This window comes from Telopea speciosissima, chromosome 4, assembly GCF_018873765.1.
Source record: "Telopea speciosissima isolate NSW1024214 ecotype Mountain lineage chromosome 4, Tspe_v1, whole genome shotgun sequence".
NCBI classification, from domain to species: domain Eukaryota; kingdom Viridiplantae; phylum Streptophyta; class Magnoliopsida; order Proteales; family Proteaceae; genus Telopea; species Telopea speciosissima.
Genome location: NC_057919.1, coordinates 50,296,003 through 50,316,671, shown reverse-complemented (window position 1 = coordinate 50,316,671; position 20,669 = coordinate 50,296,003). Strand labels below are relative to the sequence as shown.

General features: G+C 41.3%; 1 protein-coding gene across 2 annotated transcripts; it reads left to right on the top strand.

The window, feature by feature from the left end:
- Nucleotides 1–1,719: 1,719 nt before the first annotated feature.
- Nucleotides 1,720–16,683, top strand: LOC122657710. 2 transcript variants are annotated; one of them, XM_043852502.1, is made up of 3 exons: nt 1,720–2,862; nt 15,841–15,877; nt 16,642–16,683. In XM_043852502.1, exons 1-2 carry the CDS (start codon nt 2,012–2,014, stop codon nt 15,875–15,877), a joined length of 888 nt encoding a protein of 295 aa, XP_043708437.1. In that variant the 5' UTR covers nt 1,720–2,011; the 3' UTR covers nt 16,642–16,683. The 2 variants fall into 2 exon arrangements, with proteins under 2 accessions (XP_043708437.1, XP_043708438.1); XM_043852503.1 differs by lacking the exon at nt 16,642–16,683 and having other exon boundaries at nt 15,841–15,922.
- Nucleotides 16,684–20,669: the final 3,986 nt, after the last annotated feature.

The following is a 20,669-nucleotide window of genomic DNA, read 5'->3' as shown; positions in this document are numbered from 1 at the left end:
TCATTTGGTTCTCTCTCAATTAGGCAAGCAAAAGAGCAGACCTTCTTCCAACCTTAACGACGACTTCATAAGTTCATTTCGTTCTCTCTCTCTCTCTTGGTTTTGGTGACTAGGCCAAAAATTTCTGCAATGAAAAAGGCCAAGGTTCGATTCTTTCATCTTGGTGGATTACTTTCTCTCTCCCTCTCACTCTCTAGTGTTAGTTTTGGTTCTCTACAATCTGGTAGTATCTGTTGTGCCTATTCATAAATTTTTTAAAGAAGAAATTATGGATTTTGATTTGGTTTGTTGGATTTTTGGTTATTGTTTGTGGATTTTATCTCAAAATAGATTTTGGCTTCAGTTTTTTGCATTTTTTTATCCGTTAAGAACTCTGGATGGATCTCTTCTTTTTTTTACCTATCCAAAATAATTGTGATTAGTTCTTTGTTCTGAGAAAATCCAATGTGTGGATCAATCCCGATGATATTTGTTGATTTTGGTATTAGTATTTCGTCAGACCTATTTTATGCATGTGGAATATTATTGGGTTTCGTGTGGTTTCTCAAGTCATTTGTCTATTTGTTTATCTCATGGACTTTGATTGGTTTTATATTTCGTAGAAATGCTTGAGATAAATGTCCGGGTTCGTTTACTTTCTTTTGCTCGAATGAGAGAACAATGGGTGTTTGTATTTCGGATTTTGACCGGACGAATCAGAAGCGCCAACTCCAGAAATTTTTTTTAGGTTTAATTGAATGATGACACCAATAGGGGTCGATCTTAACTGGTATCCAAAAGCTGTTGATATGGGAGTTAGTTGAAGGTCCATCCATTGGGAAATTCAATTGAGATTGTTTTCTCATAATTCCCTATTGGATTTGCGTGGAAATTATTTTTCTTATTTCCCGTTTTCAGATATTTTTGTGATTTCTTTCTTTTAGTATTATTTTTCTTTATTCAAAAGGTATTTTGAGTATTCAATAAGAAATCTACCTTGTTTGAGAGGTTGTATTTTGCGTGACTTCTTGGTTTCCTATGCATTGAAATTGAATTGTTATGGTGATTCAGTGCTTTTCTTCATTCTAGCTGATTCTCTCAGTTGCCTTTTGTAGTATCACTTGATGTCTGATCTATCATGTCTAGATTGAAGTTTGTTATCATGAATAATCATGTTTAGAAATGTCAGTTTGTAGCATGACAAAATTATCGTATTCTACTTATTGGGGGATAGCACCCTTGCTTCTCCCTCCCCCTTCCCCCTGAAGAAAAAAGTATTACCTTTTCAGTCCGGAACATGTATGTTTTTAATTGTTTGTATTTGTTACAGTCCTTCAACAATTTCATTGCATGTTCGGCCAGCCCCAGCCTATATTGTATTGAGTTTTTGACTTTAGTAGTTCATTATCATGCATCACGGTGGGAATCAGAGAATGTAGCATGAAGGGTTCACCTCTTTGATGAAGTTATTGATGTTAATATATGTTGTTTCTTACGCAAGGCTGGGGGATTCAAGTGTTTTGCATCAAATGGTTATCTGTGGTTGAGAATTTTGGATCATATGCTCTGTTGTGATGGATTACTGCATCCTACATATATTTTCTTGGTGGAATTGACTTTATCTTGTTTTCTTTCTTATATCAGTATAACCATTTTTTTTCTGAAAATCAGGCTGGTTTTTAGGGTTTCCGTTTTTCAGTGAACTCCAATGATTCTTTAGTTTATACTTATTACATTGATGTTCCTCTCAGTAATTAGAGAACTCTTTCTGGTATTACCGAGACTTTGATAGACAATTTTTTCAACCATTTGCAGCTATTTATAGCTCTGGCACCATATCAAGTATTTGTTCTATACTTCTGTTAGACTTTGTGTTGGTATCTTAATTGTTCTCTTTATGGAATGGTAATTTTGCAGGTTGCATGTTTAAATTCCAACATGCTGATTTCAAAAAAGAAAGGTAAATGCTTTTCTGCATGAGGATTTATATGTACATAGATTTCTTCTGGGTTTTGATACCTTTGACTAGAGCATGGACGATGTCCTGTTGAATACCAATTGGGAAGATGTGATTTGCCCTATATGTTTAGATTACCCCCATAATGTTGTCCTTCTTCAATGCTCATCTTATGAGAAAGGATGTCGTCCATTCATGTGCGACACAGACCACGCACACTCAAACTGTCTTGATCGTTTCAAAAGTGCAAATGGGATGTTAGGAACTGCGAAAGACCCCTCAACATCTGATCCAGCTTCCACAGAAAGCACACAGCCAGTCACTAACTGCCGTCCAGCTTGTCCATTGTGTAGAGGGGACGTAACAGGGTGGGCTATCCAGGAAGAAGCCCGTTTGCATTTGAACAAGAAGCAACGATGCTGCGAAGAGGAATGCTGTTCATTTGTTGGCAACTACGCAGAGCTTCAGAAGCACGCTAAGCTTAGCCATCCACATGCTCGTCCATCAACGATAGATCCTGCTCGGCAACTTGATTGGGAAAATTTCCAGCAGTCCTCTGAGATAGTAGATGTTTTGACCACTATCCATTCAGAAGTACCTCATGGGGTGGTGCTAGGGGACTATGTGATTGAGTATGGGGAAGAAGAAACAGGAGATGAGTTTGAGGACTTCCCTGGGGATGAAGGCAACTGGTGGACCTCATGTATCTTGTATCAGGTATTTGATAACTTCAGGAATTCAAGAAACAGAAGACAGTCAAGAATTAGTGAAGCAAGGAGAGGACGACATAGGTCAAACTATGATGCTTCAAATTCTGATGAGGGTTCTGTGACATCTGTAGAACTTGGAGACTATAGGGTTGATGAGACTGATGATTATTCTGTGGTTGCTAGTGGATCCTCTAGGCGGAGCTCTAATCAACGCAGGTTAGTGAAGAGCATTTTCTAATGGTTCTCCATATGTGGTTGGTCTCAAATATGAACTTTATGGGTTTTTCCCCCAGGCACTCAGGCCTTGGTTTACTAATTGTCAACAAACTCTTTTCCCCCTTAAAGTTTTTCATAATATGGAGGTTTTGTTTCCTTTTTTGGTTTGTATCCATTTGTTGCATTTGAAATTACTAATAGAAGTGATCACAACTTCAATTCCATTCACACAACATCCATATCCAAACCAGACGATCAATGTGTCATCTTGGGCTTTCAGTGAATCCAATTGTTTTCTACCAAAAAAAACAAAAAAAGTGAATCCAATAGTTAAGAGCCAATATATCGAGCTATCTCATGAATGGATTAATTGATAGTCACAGGAAGTACTTAAAAAAGAAGTGATCACAACTTCAATTCCATTCACACAACATCCATATCTCTGATTCATTATTATGTGACTTTGAAGGATACCTAGTATAAGCATATGATGGGCCAAGAGAAGGGGTACTGAGGCCATGCCTCAGCACTCTCCCATCCCTAAAGATTTTGGAGCCCCTTGATCTAATATGATTGGGGGGGGGGATGGTGTGTGGAGAACACCATGGTGCCTCTTTGATCATGTCGTTAAGAGATAAAAAATAAACCCTATATTACTGCTAGAATAATGGTAAGAAGGGATTGAATCCACAGGGAACTGGACGACTAAATCTACTAAGATGATGTGAAAGTGGTTTTGAAAAGCAATTTGCAAAATTTAAAACTAAATTAACGATTAATTAACAAAAGTGAGAATTGATGAGGAAAACAGCCTTTAGGTTTCAAATCCCCATTGACATGATTATTTAACTCTGGCACATATTTTGGTTCATTATAGCTACAAGCCTAATGCAACCACACAATGATAATTTTAGTTCATCCTAGTTATATAACCTATCTTGCCAATCACTATCGTCTTTCGCATACACTTAGTACGCTTAGTTCGGTCAGTTATAAGCTATGATCGGTGCAGCCAAAATTTCGATAAAAGCTATTGTTTGAATAGAAAATATGAATCACAGAAGCACATTCTCCAAAGTAAATAATTCAATTAAAATCGTCCACAAAGGGATGGAGTCTCAACATCAAACAATTAAGTATGCTTAAACCAGAAATTAAATAACAATTGTCAAAGGTTCATCTACATCTAAAGGCAAAGGGAACTTAGCCACTCATGGTGCCAATCAACGTGAAGAAGCTGTGAAGATGATGATCCATAGAAGACAAAGCGCTAGAGGTTGGTGTCGCAATGAGATCGATTCAATGAAGCTTAGATGAAGAGCTCCTCTTGAGGGTTCTAGATCCAAAAATAAAAATAAAAACGAGACAGAGAACCTGGGACCAAAGAGAGAGAGTTCCTTGTTGTAAAAATTGTTAAGGGGTTCCAGGAAGAGAACGAAAGATGGGAGAGATATAATCGTGGAGGGAGATGGGGATAGAGAGGAGAGATAGAATCCGAGAGGGTTTAGGAACCGTGGGTAGCATGTGAGCGAAGAGAGAAATTTTAGGAGAGAATTGGATTTAAGGAAAAATGGCAATCGTGGGTGATTTGGGAGGGAAAAAAGAGATTTTAGGGAGAGGTTTTAGGAGATATAGGAGAATGTGAGCAGCACATGGGAGATAGATGACATGGAGGGAGTTTAGGAGAGAATATGAGTTTAGAAAAAGTGGGAGTTTCGCAAAACCGTGGAGGGATGGGATAGAAATATTTTAGGGGAACTAGAGGCGAGATGGGAAAGCCGTGGGCAACATATGCTCCCCCTCTAGATCATCTTTAAAACCCAATTCCTCTTTCTAATCCAATTCCCTTTTTTGCCCTTCAAATACATATTTCCTTCCTCTATAACCTCTTAACCCAACTTATATCATCTTCTTCCATTTAGCATCAAATACGCGCACATCCCTTCTCACATTGATGCCGAATCTGCGAATATCTTTAAATCATGCGAATGTGCTTCAAATCCTCGGGCTGCCATCAATCGCCTACAATCATTAAAAATTACAAAGAGATATCAATTTGATCATGAATAATATATTAAAAACAGAAATTAAATATCACTTTTCATGAATATTACGGCCTGATCACTCTTCCACATGCATTAGGTGTTTATCATGGCCTCTCCTCCCCAGCTTTGTCTTTAATTTACTTACCAGAAAAATGTTTTCTTATAAAGATTATGATTCATCTTTGTCATCTACAGGACCTGTTTCTCTTTGTTTTATTGGATTTTGAATCACATTTCCCATTGGATAATGATGGAATGCAACCTAGGATCCATATATGAGGCCATAAATTTGTGCCATTATTTAGAAAGCTTTCTTTGCTGTTGATGAAATAGGGTTGATGCAGATTCAAGGTTCAAGTTGCACTATGCTCACAGTAGGTAGAAGAACAAGCTACCAACATAGCTTGCAGTTGGTTTGGTTTCCTCATGGACCAGTTGATGCAGTATAAAACCCTTGAAAGGGAGGCCCAAATTTGGGCCAATGTTTTGGGGTTATTTAAGCCCATTGGTCTAGCTATATTCTGCACCAAGATAGCCATCGATCAGCAGGTGGAAGAGATTTATTTTGCCTGATTTTGTGGGTCCCAGTTTGGACTTTGCATGATCTTTGCTGGAGTGGTTTCCTTACAGTAGAAGAATATTGGAAGATTTGGTGGGCCTACTGCCAGCTTGCATGGGAAGGAGAATAGAAGCTGTTGATGAAATCCATCAACATCTTTATCTGCTTGCTATTTTGATTACTTTCTTTGTAATGATATTAGTTAATTAGGTAGTTTCTAATTTCAGTTTTCAGTTTTAGCCTTCTTGTCATTGTTATAGCAATCTAGGAGTTTCTTGTAATTGCTGACTTTATTTTATAAATAGAAGAAAGAGAAGACTCCTCCATCGGTTTCGGATGTTGAAAACAAAACGCAAGCTTTGTGCTGGAATGCTGAGAGAGTCAGTTCCTGTAGGTGACAGAGTGTGGTGAGAGACCACAGGTGAGAGGCTCTTCCCTATCCCTGATCCCCTTCTTCTTTAGTCTCTATATATTTAATCTGCAACCTGTGTTACTGGGAGGTGAACCGAGACCTCTTTTCTCTGTTATTTGAGTTGCTATTGGTTGGACTGGTTTTTTTGGTCTACCGATTCAAGTTACTGGTTCTTTTTAAAAACCAGAGCGTGGGGTTCTGTTGTATTTTTATTTTATTTTATTGTTTCTAGAAGGCTGGGCTGGGCAGCTGTCATAAGTTCCAGCCCACTTAGTTTCTATTTTCTTATAGTTTTAGAGAATTTATAATTTAGTTGTTTGGAACTCGTCTAGCCCACACATGAAGGGTTCCTAAGTTCTGTTGTGGTTCAAAGCTATAAATAAAGAAGGGTTTTTTAACCCTTCCCCACTATTTTGAAAATACATTCAGCCTTATGCTTGCTTGCATATTTCTGTGAGATCACTGAGATGTAGTCCAACCTTGGTGGGATGCCAAGTTGGACTAGTAAGATGCTAGTCTAGTTCTCTAGTTCTGATCCAGATAAATCACCTAAACAAGCTTATTTTATTAGAGATAAGCCTTGGGTTGGGAATATATGTGTTGGCCATTTAGTCCAATGGGTTTTCATTGTAAGGGTCATTTTAATGGGCCTATAATATGGGTAGAGGCTAGGTTTACGGGATTAGTGCAGTCAGTGCCTTTATTTCTTTGTTATTTCAGTTTCCTAGTCATTTAGGTTTCCTTATTACTTAAGGATTCGGTTAGGCCTTTCCTTTTTAACATAGGAGTCTATTTTTGAGTCTTCTATATAAGTTTGTAAGGGAGGTCAGTATTGTACACGGAATTGTTTAATGAAAAGCTTTTGCTGCTCTCTTCTCCATTGAAGATCTCGTGTTTGATCAAGAAACCCCTTGGAGTTGTGGTGGAACTCTGAGTGGATTGTTCTATTACTGGATTTATTCTTCTTAATGTTTAAAGTATCAGTATTGGGTATTGTATCGGAAGGGTGATTCTAAGAGACATATCGTATCGTATCAGAGATACATATTGTACACTACAGATACGCATAGAAATGGTCAAGATACACATGAAAAAACACTTTTGGAGCAAAAAAAAATAAAATATAAATAAGCAATATATAACATATATCATGCATAAACACTAAAATGGAGAACAATGTATAACGAGACAAGAGACTTTAATCGATTTGAGTACAAATCCTTGTTGATGATCAAGTTTGATGAATCAACTAAAATCAATCGATTTATAGCAAAAAATAGCCATTATTTAAACACAAAGATCAAGCTTTTTTGAAACCTACATTTTTTTTGTGAATCTCCTTAAATCTCTGATCTCAAAAACAAAATCTTAGTCTGATAGTCACATGGGCCTTTAATGGCCGTGATGAGCCAAATTGTTACTCACCAATCACATGGAGGCACATGGCAGCAAAAAATGGATATGAGCCCAGATCGTCCCAGTAGCCAAACCGAGTGCCCAGTATGGTACCCCGCTAAGTTTGGAGAACAGACAGGCACAGTTTATCATAGGATGAACATAGGTAGGGAGGCAGACCTGATCAATATCCAGCTTAGAACAGTTATGTACGAGTTGACCCTTCAAGTCAGTTATAGAAGCTCATCCCCCCAGGTTTCACTGAGGCCGAGCCCTTAGGTTGGTCAGCAAAATCATTCGGAATGCCAAGCATAAGCTTGACCAATGCACCAGGCTGATCTCACGGGTCGTCTTCGGAATTTCTAGGTTCAAGGTAACACTAGGCTGATCTCACGGGTCGTCCTCAGAACTTGGTTCGAGGAAGCATCAGGTCGGCCTGATCAACGACATAACCACAAACAATCCCATATTGAGATCCTCAGATTGCCAGCTCGGCAGATCTAGTTAATATCCCAACAAGTAAGCAATCGCAGTAACATAACCGCAAAAGGACTCTTCTCAGAAGAGGAAGGACTTTCCTAAAAGGACTCCACTATTGAATCTCCTACTAAAACCAGTAGACTTGCCACAGTGGGACTCTCTCCAGGACGGCCTTCAGTGCCGCAGGTCTCTGGTCCGTCATCGCCACTGGATTTGTCGATGTCTTAGCATTTGCAAAAGCTGCAGGCTTTGACCCAGCTGCCTCTACTTCTGTTTCCCTTGTCGCATCCGCAAGCTCAGATGGCCTAAGCTATTGATCCGTTGGTTCCAAGCTCAGATGGCTCTCCTTTCGCTGTTGAAGGTTCAGATCTTGGAATTGCCGACTCCACGGTTGGTGCTCAAGCCTCTGGTCCTCTGGCCACTATGCTCCAAAGCTGCCTGCCATCGTACGCCCTGCCTCCAGTTCACTAAGCTCCTGCCAGTATGGACTTTGTCCTCACCGCCGCTACTACTCCCTGGAAAGTATCCCTTCCCCTGCTACCCAACCTGAACCCTTACACCTGCAACCACCTTTTGCCCCCTCGACGTACTCCTTTTGCGCTAAACCCCCTAAAACGTCCTCTTCCCAACTCCCCCCCCTCCTTTATAACCCCCATCCTCGACTTCTCCCCTCTTCCCCTTTTTCCCTTTTAACCTCTCCTAATCATCCTCTTAACCTTAGTAACCCTCTTAACCCAATGTGCCCCAATATCAGTGATCCTATTTTGGCCCCACGTGCTCCTATTTCACACTCCTTTTATAACCCTGGTCCTACTCAACCATCCCTGGCCCACCACTTGCGTCCTCATCCGCCTCTGACCCGACCTTTAATCTCTCCCATGGACTGCCCCCTCTAACCGTACCCAACCGAACCAAACCATCCAAAATCCTACTACCTACTTGGTTCCTTTGTTTGGTTTGAACTCCCCTACCCCATTCTGCCCGTCCAACATTGAGGTCCATTCTGGTGAGAACCCCCTCCCCCTTCAGGCTCTACCGTGCCTTCCCCTCTCTCAATCCTGCCCTCTTGTGGTCTTCCCCCTGTGGCTAATGCCATGACTCGTAGCCATCTTGTCCCCTACTCTCGCAAGAGATATAAAAGCCTTCCCCCTCAAATGTCGACGCCCAACCCCTTTTAGTTTTCCATGTGTGTTGGTTTTATTTAGAATGTCAGGGGTCTTAATTCCCTGGCCAAGCTTGCTGAGATTCGTGCTCTCATCAGATCCAACAATGCCTGATTCTGTGCTCTTCTTGAAACTAGAGTTTCTCGGGACAATGCGCCCCGGATTGCCTCCTCCATTGCTCCCTCTTGGTCCTTCCTTTCCAACTATGACCACTCCCCCAATGGGTCGTATTTGGATCCTTTGGGACCCTTAAAAACTTCATATCTTGTCCTCCCAAATTCTTCACCTGCATCTTTCCCTCCTCAACCCCTCGTCCTCTTTCTTCCTATCGGTTGTTTATGCCCTCAACAGAGCTATCGATCGTCTTCCTTTATGGAATGACCTTTCTCTCCTCCATTCCAGCGTTGGCTCCCCCCCCTGGGGTGTTGGAGGTGATTTCAATGTTGTCTGTTTTGGCTCTGAAAAAATTGGTGGTCGCCCTCTTGATCTCCCCTCAGTCAATGTTTTCAATGATTGCATTAAAGATCTCGAATTCAATGATCTGAGATGATCGGGTTCCCCGTTCACCTGGCATAATAAGAGAGTGGGGCCTGATCGTATTGCTTGTAAAATTAACCGTTTCCCCATCAATGATGCCTGGTTATACCTCTTCCCCAATTCCCATGCCTCTTTCCTCCTACCTGGTATGTCTAATCATAGCCTTTATCACATCCTCATTCAACCCTTCTCCTCCTTTGGCCCTAAGCCTTTCAAATTCTTTGATATGTGGACTCCCCATTCTCTTTTTCTCCCCTCTATTCGTGAGGCTTGGTCCAAGCATGTCCATTGTTTCCCTCTCCTTGCTTTTGCAAAAAAGCTCCGTAATACCAAAGCTGCTCTCAAAGTCTGGAATTCTTCCATCTTTGGTAACATCTCCTACCAGCTTTCCTCCTGCCATTCCAATCTCTCCCTTGTCGTCAGACATCCTCAACCCTTTGCTTGCTGAGGAAGAGAAAAGGCTCTCCTCTGAGCTATTCACTCTCTCCTCCCAAGAAGAGAGCTTTCTCCACCAGAAATCCCACATTAAATGGCTTGAGCTTGGAGACTCTAATTAGGCTCATTTTTATCGTTCTCTGAAAGCCCGCTCCAACTCTAATTCCATTACCATGCTCTTGGCTCTGGATGGCTCCCCCATCTCTGATGCCCCTGACATTAAAAATCAAGCTATCTCCTTTTTCTCCTCTCTCTTCTACCCCCCCTCTCTCCTCCCTCCCCCCATCCCCCCTAATCTCATCAACAAATTTGTCCCCTCCTTTTTGGATCTCCTTCAATCCATTCCTTCGGATGATGAAATTCTTGAAGTAGTTCTCTCGCATAAGTCCAATTGGGCTCCAGGCCGTAATGGGTTCAGTATGGGATTCTTCTTGGCTAGTTGGGACATTGTCAAAGATGATCTCATTAAATCCACCCGTAGCTTCTTCTATAATCCCGGCCAGCTCCCTTGCATTAACCAAACTTTTCTATGCCTCATCCCCAAAAAAGAGGGGGCCTCTTCCCTGTCGAACTTTAGGCCTATCTCCCTCTGCAATCTTCTCTACAAATTCACTGCCAAACTTCTGGCTAATTTGCTTCAATTGGTGATTCCTTCTTTAGTTAGCCCGAACCAATCGGCCTTCATCTCTGGCAGAAGCATTGCTGACAATATTCTCCTTTGTGCAGAGATTGTATGGGGCTTTGACCGCAAATCTCATTCTCCTGTTGCCCTTTTGAAAATGGCATCCATAAAACTTTCGACTCCTTAAGATGGGACTTCATTTGTGATGTCATGACCCAGATGTCCTTTCCCTTGTCTTTGTCAGGTGGATCCATTCCTGCATTTCTTCCCCTTTCTTCTCGGTCATTGTTAATGGTTCCCCTGCAGGGTTTTTCCCCTCGAAAGTTGATATTTGCCAAGGCTGCCCCCCCTCTCCTTTCCTCTTCTCCCTTGCTCTTGAGGTCCTCTCTAGGGGCATCGAAGCTAAAACTGACCAACATCTCATCTCCCCCATTCCTAAGTGCAAAATCTCAATCTCACCCACCTTGCCTTTGCTGATGATCTTATGATCTTTTCCAAGGCTTCCCCCTCCTCCATCTCCTCCATCATGTCTTCCCTTCAATTCTTCGAATCTCTCTCTGGTTTGCGCATTAACCTCTTAAAATCACAAATCTTTCTTTTTGGGGTCTCTGAGGATGTCAATGCCTCCCTCTTCAATCTGACTGGGTTTTCCCTTGGTTCCCTTCCTGTGAAATACCTTGGCCTCCCCCTTATTCCTGCCAAACTGATTGGCCATCACTGCACCCCTATGCTTGATCTTATTCATAAGAGGTTCCACCTTTGGAAGGGTAAATTCCTTTCCTATGTGGGCAGGATTGTTCTGATCAAATCCGTTATCCAATCCTCTTACATCTACTGGTGCGGTATATATGGGCTTCCAAAATCCACAATCAAAGCTATGGAATCTCTCTTCTGTGCTTTCCTTTGGAAAGGCCAAGAGTCCTCCAAATTCCTCCACCTGATCAACTGGGCAGCAATCTGCTCAAATCTGAAGGAGGCCTTGGCATCCGTCGATTCCACGAGTACAATATTGCAGGCCTCCTCAAGCTAATCTGGAAAATCTCCTCCAAGCAGGACTCAATTTGGGTTAATTGGGTTTACTCCTACTTACTCAAATCTGATTTCATTTGGATTGTTCCCCAGCCAACGGACCCCTCCTGGGTCTGGCGAAAAATCCTTCTCCTTCATCCTTTAGCCCTCAGTGCCACTTCCTTTGTGATCACAGATGGTACCTCCAGTAAAATTTTTTTTTTTGAAAAAGAGAGAGGATGCATTGGTTCAAGATCTTGCAAACAATTGGGAGCAATTAGACTATGGGGCAAAAATTGCCACTTTTCCTTCGGAGACAATATTGTCAAAATTGTTAGTCAATCTTCGAGGGTAAAGCCCTCAGTTAAAATGAGAAAGTTTGTCTAACTTCTCGATTACCCTTCTGGAAAGAAAAATTGTCAAAATCCCCCCCCCCCAAAAAAAAGAATTCAATTACCAGATTCCTGGTAGAATTTTGGGAGCGAAAATGTAAAGTCATGGTTGGACCCTAGGGGCATATTTGAGCCTCTATCATCCTTCGGAACCCAGTCCTAAGCCCCATTACAACCCAATAAAGTCCTTTCGGGCTAAACGATGATGAGATTCTCCTCAGCAGCTTCGAGCTTACCTGGCTACGGAACTTAATTATCAAGGCTTTGACGTTGGGACATCTTTGACCTGAACTACGTTCCACCTGATCCCTACTTAGGGTACGTAGGCAACTTGATAAAAAGAACAATCAAGTTCGGTCCTTCCACATATACAACCCTTTGTTCATCCATTTGCTTATTATCTCTTCTACTCCATATTTTTTTTCGAATTCTCTCTCTCTTTTTTTTATTTTTGGGACTCTTTTATCATTTCCCTTTTTTTTTTGAACTCTCATTATTTTTGATTGGCTCAACTTTGGTTTTGGAGATGGAGCTTTTCTTTTCTTTTTATCCTTCGGAAACGTATTACCCTTGTGACATCTTCCTTCAACACGGAGACTCCTTCCGGTCAAACCCTAGAAGCTAGTGGGATATTTGGTAAGCAGGAGGATGTATGGATAATGGGGTGTAGGTGGGCCAAGATGAGTTTTTTGTTTTTAGAAAAGGTTAAGGCACAACTGGGGGACTAGCGGGTTGTTGTCTTAGGATTTATCTGGGATAACTAGCAGCAAAAGGGGGCCTCCTTTAACAGGCTTTATGAGATGAAATCTTCATCTAAGCTTTCTAATGTAGTCCTATATAGGCAAGGCCTAATAGGAGCCAGGTAAGATCAGAGTTCTGAAACTGTTTGCTAATTAGGCAAATTTGGGGCTGTTTAGGGTAAAACTAGGGTTAGGTTTAGGAATTTAGGTATGGTTTATATATGGTTTTAATGTGCAGGTTTAGGGGATTAATATGGTATAAAGAAAGTAGGGTTTGGATAGGTTTAGAAGTTCTGCAGTTTTAGGGTTAGGGTTAGGGTTTTAGGTTTCAGATTTTAGGCTAATTCTAGGGTTTAGGAAGGGGCTTTGGGGCAGGGTTTGTGGTCGAGTGTAGCTGGCAGTAGGGGGGTGATTCGATCAGGCTTTGGTGGTGTTTTGATGGTTAATTAGGGCTAGACAGAATTTAGAATGGTTTTTAGGGTTTTGGGTTTTATGGGAGATGAGGGGGACTAGGGTTTGAGTGGTTTGATTGGGCTAAACGTAGGATCAAGTGTAGGGGGGAGTGTGGTGGATGTATGCTGAAAGTTTGGGACAGATCTAATGGTGGGATGATGGTTGCTTAGAAACTAAGCTATGATTCGAAGGTGGAAGTTGCAGGTTTAATGGAGGGCTAGGTTTGATGGATGGAGAGGGAATTGGAGTAGGTTTAATGAAGGGGAATGCTGAACAGTATAGGTAGGCTAGGGTTAGAGGATTAGAAGAAGAAGGTTAAAATAAAAATTGCAACTTCAAACTCACTGAATTGTAGAGAACAATTGCAGCAGCTTGAAACTAGAAGACACCTCCCGATCTTCGCGATGCAAGGAGTCAACTGGAGATCCACCAGTCCCTACACCGTGATGTTACTCACAAGGCAACCTTGATATTACTCACAAGGCACACTCACGATGGAGCAAAGGCAGCAACAAAGGCAGCAAGCATAAAGCTGAGTTTTTATTAATCAAATTCGTATTCAATGCTGGCCTCCCTTACAAACTTATATAGAAGACTAAAAAATAGATTTAGACACTAAAAAGGAAAGGCCTAACCTAATCCTTAACCTATTAGCTAACTTAAACTGATTAGGAAATTGAAATAGACTCACAATAGAGTTCTAATCCAGCCTAACTAAACAACTAAAAGAAAAACTAATAAAATCACTTAAATTGAACCATTGGTTGAACCGGTTCAATTTAAAACACCAAATAAAAAGCTAGGTATGGAAATAAAACTAAGTACGGGAGCTAATCCCGTATGTAACCTATTTACCCATATTTTAGGCCCATAAAAGTGGCCTATTACATTAGGAACCCATGGGATCAAAGGCCCAACATGTATGTAACCCAATCCTAGACTTATTCCCAATGAAACAAGCCCTATTTGGTGATGAATCTGCATTACTTTTGGCTCGTTTGAAGGGGATCAGATGTATGGAATGCTCAAGATCTTTGACCAATCAAGACTTTGACCTTTGGGAACAGGGTAATGATTTTTTTTTTTTACTAACAGTTAGGAGATCGTCCTAAACTGTCATTCGAATGAAAGTAAAAAGAAAGAGATTGGACAGATGGAAAGGAAAACATGTTCATTGACAGCTAATGAACAATACACTATAGATGAGATTACAGAAGGAAATTTAACTGAATGAAAAAACCTAAAGACCTAAGGGACGCGGACCCAATGATGTCTTCAGTGCGATTCTGTCTACACAAGAGTAAAGTACTATCACTGCTTTGTCACGGGACTATGCAGTTTGTACCATCAAAAGTGCCCTTCTAACCAGAGCTAGGTACTGGATCCATTTTAAGTCGGCCAGCGAGACTGATGCTCATCAAGTTAATGACCATAGTTTAACGCCTTCGGGCAACAGTGATATCCTCAATCACGCCCCCGGTTTAAACTTTCCTGATTCTAGTAGGTCTTGGATAGCATGCCCGAGTGCAATGCATTCATCAGTAGGGTGCCCCTTTTGGGTGTGATAGTCACAATAGTGACCCGGGTCATACCAAGGTGGTGGAGGATCTCTGACTGGTCGTGGTCGGACTGTGCCCAAATGCCCTAATTTCTTCAATTCGGTGTATGCCATAGACCTTGTCATGCCCAAATCAGTGAACTCACGCTGACTTGAATTTACCATGTTCACCTCCGGGTTTTGGTTTTGATTTTGCATCATGTGATTGTCCTGGCCGTTTGCTTCTTTGAACAATTTGTCTTCAATGCGCTTCCCTGTGGCTATGAGCGCTTCGAAAGTTGTGAGGTGTTGACAATAGAGACAATCATGATATTCTCCATACAGATTCTCCAAGATCATCTCCACCTGTTCTGCTTCCGTCGGGCGGTTCCATATTTTTGCGGCCTTCTCTCTAAACCTCATGATGAAATTGGAGAACCCTTCATTCGGCCCTTGCCTTAGTGTCTCCAACTCTCGTCGTGTGATATCCAATTAAGTGTTGTAAGAATATTGCTTTGTGAATGCCTTCACAATTGCCGACCAGGTTTGAGTTTGAGTCTGGTCCAATTGAGTGAGCCACCTCAGAGCCGATCCATTGACCTGATTTGGAAAGCCATTATTTTGATGTTAGCTCTAGGCTCCACATGCTTTCTCATGGTTCTCTTATAGACTCCCCAAGGAACAGGCACATTGTTGTTACCTAGGGCTTAGATTCTTCTCTTTTTTGGCTCTCCTAGCCAAGCTCCCTAGGCCTGTGGTTTGAGCTTGTATAGTTCCCCCCCCTCCCCTTCTTCTCTTCCTCCCCTCCCTTTGGGGTTTTGGTAATGAATTTTTTATTCACCAAAAAAAAAAAAAAAAAAAGACACTAATTAGGAAACTGACCCAAATGAGGACTATAACTGAACTAATGAAGTAAATCTTATAGTCCTACCTCTTACCCATATTTTAGGTCTATTAAAGTGGCCCATTACAATGAATACCCATTGGACCAAAGGGCCAACATCAAGAACACAACCCAAGGCTTATTTCAGTGGAAATAAATCTGCTTCTGTTTTTTATCTGTATCAGAATAGGTGCACTTATATTGGCATATCTCTTTTAAGTTTCCTGCCTGTTGTGGTTGTTGCATATGTCATTTGCTGGTTTTGTTCATTTCCACTTATTTATTGTCTTCCTCTTTTTTTTGATTGTATGTCACAGATATAGGAGGCGCCGTTCCCGCTTCTATGACAGTTAGGTATGCACTACCTATGTCTCATGTAATCTTTCTTTTATTGCTATTTAAAGAAAATCCTGTTGCTCATACCTTAAATATATATATAGTTGTTTGTATGCAACTATAGTGCATAGGTTATGTTTGCTTAGAAGATCATCCTATATATTTGGAGATGACAATGTTAGTAATTAAACAAGGGAACAAGTCTCCTCCCCTTGGTTAAAGGTATACTTTACTCTTACCATTCTGTTGATGTGATGAGTCTAAATTTTCTGCCTGAGAGATAAAATCTCCCACAAAATCACGTACGTTGAAGATGGCTTTCTTGAGCCAAACACAATCATTGCCCAATGTGTGGTGTTCGATTTTGCAATGAGTAGCAGCTCTCAATTTTGGAGTTAAAGAAAGAAAGAAATTGAATATAAACAAAATTTACTTTTTGGCCTTGTTGAGGAAGATTGCCAGGTTAAACCTACTATGTGAGAGTAGAATTGGTTGAACACTTAAGTGGCTCAAGCTCAGCTTCCATGTCTAATACATCTACACAATAAATTATAGATCTGTATGGCACATTAGCCCTAAAGCATATTCGTGTATCTAATTTGCTGTAATCAGCAAATATATTGTTGAATAGCTGTTTCTTAGGAAGTCAACTATTCTTCTCTTACTCTACCAAGCCTTAGAACCTTCGTGCTCAAGGTTGCACAGATGACCCGAAAGCGCACTATTTACTGTTACCAGTGCTTGGTTTGTAACCCTTATTTCAATGTTCTAACTATTATCAGGTTGAAGACCAGGACTGATATGAACTAAAATTTGATCTGGATTGTATCCATATCCTTGGTACCGATATGTTTTTTTTTTATCATGTATTAATTGTTGATAGAAGTGTCAAATTAAATGCTTTAATGCTAGCAATGCAAATTCACTTTATATGTGCAACAATGGTATGTGTACTTTACTGGCACCTACTTCCCCGGTTTTTGGGGGGTGGGGTGATGGGTGTAAGGAATGGCCATGTAATGGCTTGCAATTGATCATATTTGTTCCCCTGACATTGGAGGATTGTTTTCTGTGAGCACTCAACCAACAGAAGAATGCATATAAACCTATCTTCCAACTGTTCTCTCCCAGCAAGTTAACTAATAACTTGATGTATTAGGGCTCGCTTATTGTGGGAAAATGTAGAATCTGCGATTGTCTTCGTTCATTATTATTATTTCCTTGGCTTTATGCAAATTCATTAGTCAGTTCTTATTGGGGGGAGAGAAGGTTGTGAACATGGGTTCTCTAAAAGAAGTGATGTATAGTCAATGGTTGTGAATCTGGGCAGGGGGATACAAAGGATTTGAAGTTGCACTCCCTTGGTGGTCATGACCGTGTGGTCAGAGATATTGGGGTGGTTGGTGTCATCTGAGCATCAACCTTTTCTCTACAAAGAGGTGTCTGCTGTGTTGATCATGTCAAAGAAGCATCTTCCAGGATGACCTGTGGTGTGGTTTCTTTGCTTAAGTGCTTCAAAAGTGTTACATATAAAGCTCACAAACTCACATTGACATTTCACAATGATATGGAAGTTTATCAGGACTCTTTACCAAAAAAAAAAAGAAGTATATCATGACTTATTGGTTAGTTTAGCTTTTATTGGAACTAAATGGACAGTTATTTTTCAAAAATGTGAGAAAAAAGAATCTCTCTTATCTTGAAAAGATTCCCGTGCTAGCAAATTAATCTTTTTGATTCTTTCAAGTTTGATGACTTGTGTAATTAGTGGTTGCCACACTTAATTCTCCTCTGTTATCTTGCCATCAGTAGTATTCATCAAGAGGTCTGCTTAACACCAATAAATTTTGTACTTTCATGGAAGGTTTTCTTGCCAGATGAATGGCCTAGATCGCTGTTTGTAAAACAGAACAGTCCCTGAAACAGTCAGTGCTACTCTCTGATCTCTTAATACAAGGATAGCGTCCTGACCATCTCAGGGATAATGTAGTAGTAAAAGTATCTTTAAGATGACAGATCTGATAACCTCGATGATAGTGATGAAAACGGATTCTCTTAGTGTCACTCAAAGGGAGAGAAAAACATGGGAAACCGTTGAGCAGGAAAGAGTCGAATCCAAATACAGGAGTGGAAATGAAGAGAAGTTGGGGGGGGGGGGGGGTTCTGGTTTGTCTCCAAGGTTCCTTCACATGGATTCTGGTGGAATGCCCAAATGACGGGCAAGGCTTTGCCTTGGGCATCCCCTTACCCAGCCTATTTCGTGGTTGAGTAGATGCATTTCATTAGATACATAGGCTGTATTTGTTTCACTGAAAAATAATTTAGGAGAATTTAGTTCATTTTTTATTCTGTACTTCTCTATCATTTGCCATTTTTTGTTTGAACATAGACAATATGCACATTTGTTTTTAATTGATAAAAAAACAAACAGAAATACATTACCCGAAGAAGTTACATAAATCAGTAGTAATGAGCGTTGAGATACGCTCGTTCATTGCCCGAGTTGCACACTTATGTGTGAAATAGACACTTTTGGTTAGAGTTTTCTTAATATTTACACAGAAGTTCTTATTAAGCACAAAATATCATTCAGCAAAACATAGTTCTCTCAAGCTACAGTCCCGAAGTTTTGACACTAGCAGTCTCTACATGACCATGATTAAGATATGCTGCAACAAATGAGATTGCAAAAGTAATAGAGATGACCACCCAACCCTTCCCTCTGATTGTAAATAGCTTCCATTGCATATAATCAATAATGATTCTTCCATTGCATATAATCAATAATGATTCCCCTGCTAGCAGCTTCTGGTACTCTTCAAGAGACAAGACTGGATAGTCCAGTGTCATGAGGAACCAAACTTCTCAAATGAACAAAATTTAGATCAGCAACCCATTTTTCAATAACCTTACCAAGGGCTTGGCTTCATTTGTTTAAAAATCAGGGAGTTCCTAGTAGCCAAATTAAGTAGAAGGAAATAACTAAAACTGAAACGATCCGACTCTTATCAGATTGGGTTAGAGAGGGAGTGGTAATCGTATTAACAAAGAAATTAACAAGAGAAGAGGTAATAAATTCAGTTCGAAGACCTAATGGCCCAGTAGTTAGATTATGCTTAGTAAAGTCATAAGAAATAAATATGTGCCATTCTGTCCCTGTCTCTTTCCTGCAAAATTCACTAAGATCCTCGGTTATAAAGGAAGATAATTTGTTTTCCACAGGTAACCAGACAAAACTCCACATTCTTCTTATTCCTCTTTAAATTCTACAATTATTATGGAATTGCATTAACAACTTAACAACTACTTGCATAGTCAGCCTTATAAACAGGGTAGAACCATACACTCCTAGACCCATTATGATGTAGGGGAATTCTCAAGATAGCCCTAACCACAGGCTGCTGTAATTCGAAAAAACCTCTAAGGATGGAACCCATGGATCATCCATAATGGAGATGGAAGTACCTAAGTCTACTTTCCTACATGTGGGATGACTGTACAAATACTTCTCCAAATAACAGAACCATTTGGCCTTTCGATAGAATTTTAAAAATATCTTATCGGGAAAAGGAACGCTAGCCGGTGTTGCAACATGACGTGTACGGTGTACCTGCACCCAGGCACAGCCAAACGCGAAATGACCGGCACACCTCTGATCCTTTCCACCTTTCCAAGGGGGGCACTGGTCATTTTGCACACGGCTATACCTGCAGCAGGTACACGCCGAGGCACAACATCGGTTTAACGTTCTTCTCCCATATTTATTATGGAAGTATTGACCCTTTATCAATTGGGCCCATAATTGCTCAGGTTGAGTTATTAACCACCACACAAGTTCTATTCCACCTTGATAAACCCAGATTCACACGGACCAATTAGAAGCCGCCATGTGTCTGGCCCAAGAAGGTGGGCTGTCTCAGGACCGGTGGAGAACCAGACAGGCCCGAACTAGACGAAGACCAGGCACAGGCACAGACTCCCCCTATGGGCGTGGACTCCTCATGGGCGCAGACCCCCCATGGGCGCGGACTCCCTTGGGCGCGAACCCCCATGGGTGCGGATTGCCTATGGGTGTGGACTGCCTAGGGGCATGGACCTCAGACAGGCGTGGACCCAAACGCAGGTACAGATCGGACAGCGGACGTAGACCCTGATCTAAGACCAGGCCACTACCACGGCCATCAACAAGACATGCTCCACCTCAAGGACTCTAAGCCACCGTCCACCAGTCACGTAGTCCTAGACAGACTCAACCACCACAAACCTTATTCGCCATACGTAAGCGTCTATCTACTAAGGACATCAACCCTACTGGGACACTACCTCCCTTAGGGAAACGACCAACCAAGGAAGAACCCCGCTACCTAGGGACTCTATCAACTACGAGGACTACTTGCCATCAACTGGGACTCTCCACACCGTCACATTCCACTATAAAAGGGAAAGTACTCTACCCCATCAACTCATCTTGAATTCAATCATTCATTTGTTTGCTCAGAGAGATCTAACTTAGGCATCGGAGAGTCCTAGGCCGGAACCACACCGGTTCTCCTTTGTTACCCAGGTTCTTTTGTAGGTAACGGCACTCAAAGGACCATTGGACGATTTTCTGACGCAACAGATTGGCGCCATCTGTGGGAACGACTCTAGCCATCGTACCTACTAGCTTGTTTTCCTAATTACTCAATGGCACCACGAGGCAAGAAGACCGTCCCCTCCACCAACAATGCTGCGAGGGAGGGGAATGGATCACCTCCTCCAGAGAGCTCGTGTCGTAGAGCCACTAACCATGTCTCTCAGGAGAGGGAGG

What these genes read in the sequence shown, in the direction of transcription:
- LOC122657710 (XM_043852502.1), top strand. Translation starts at nt 2,012, where the DNA reads ATGGACGATGTCCTGTTGAATACCAATTGGGAAGATGTGATTTGCCCT. An exon ending in CGGAGCTCTAATCAACGCAG is followed by an intron (nt 2,863 to 15,840) that starts GTTAGTGAAGAG and finishes TGTATGTCACAG; the next exon opens with ATATAGGAGGCGCCGTTCCC.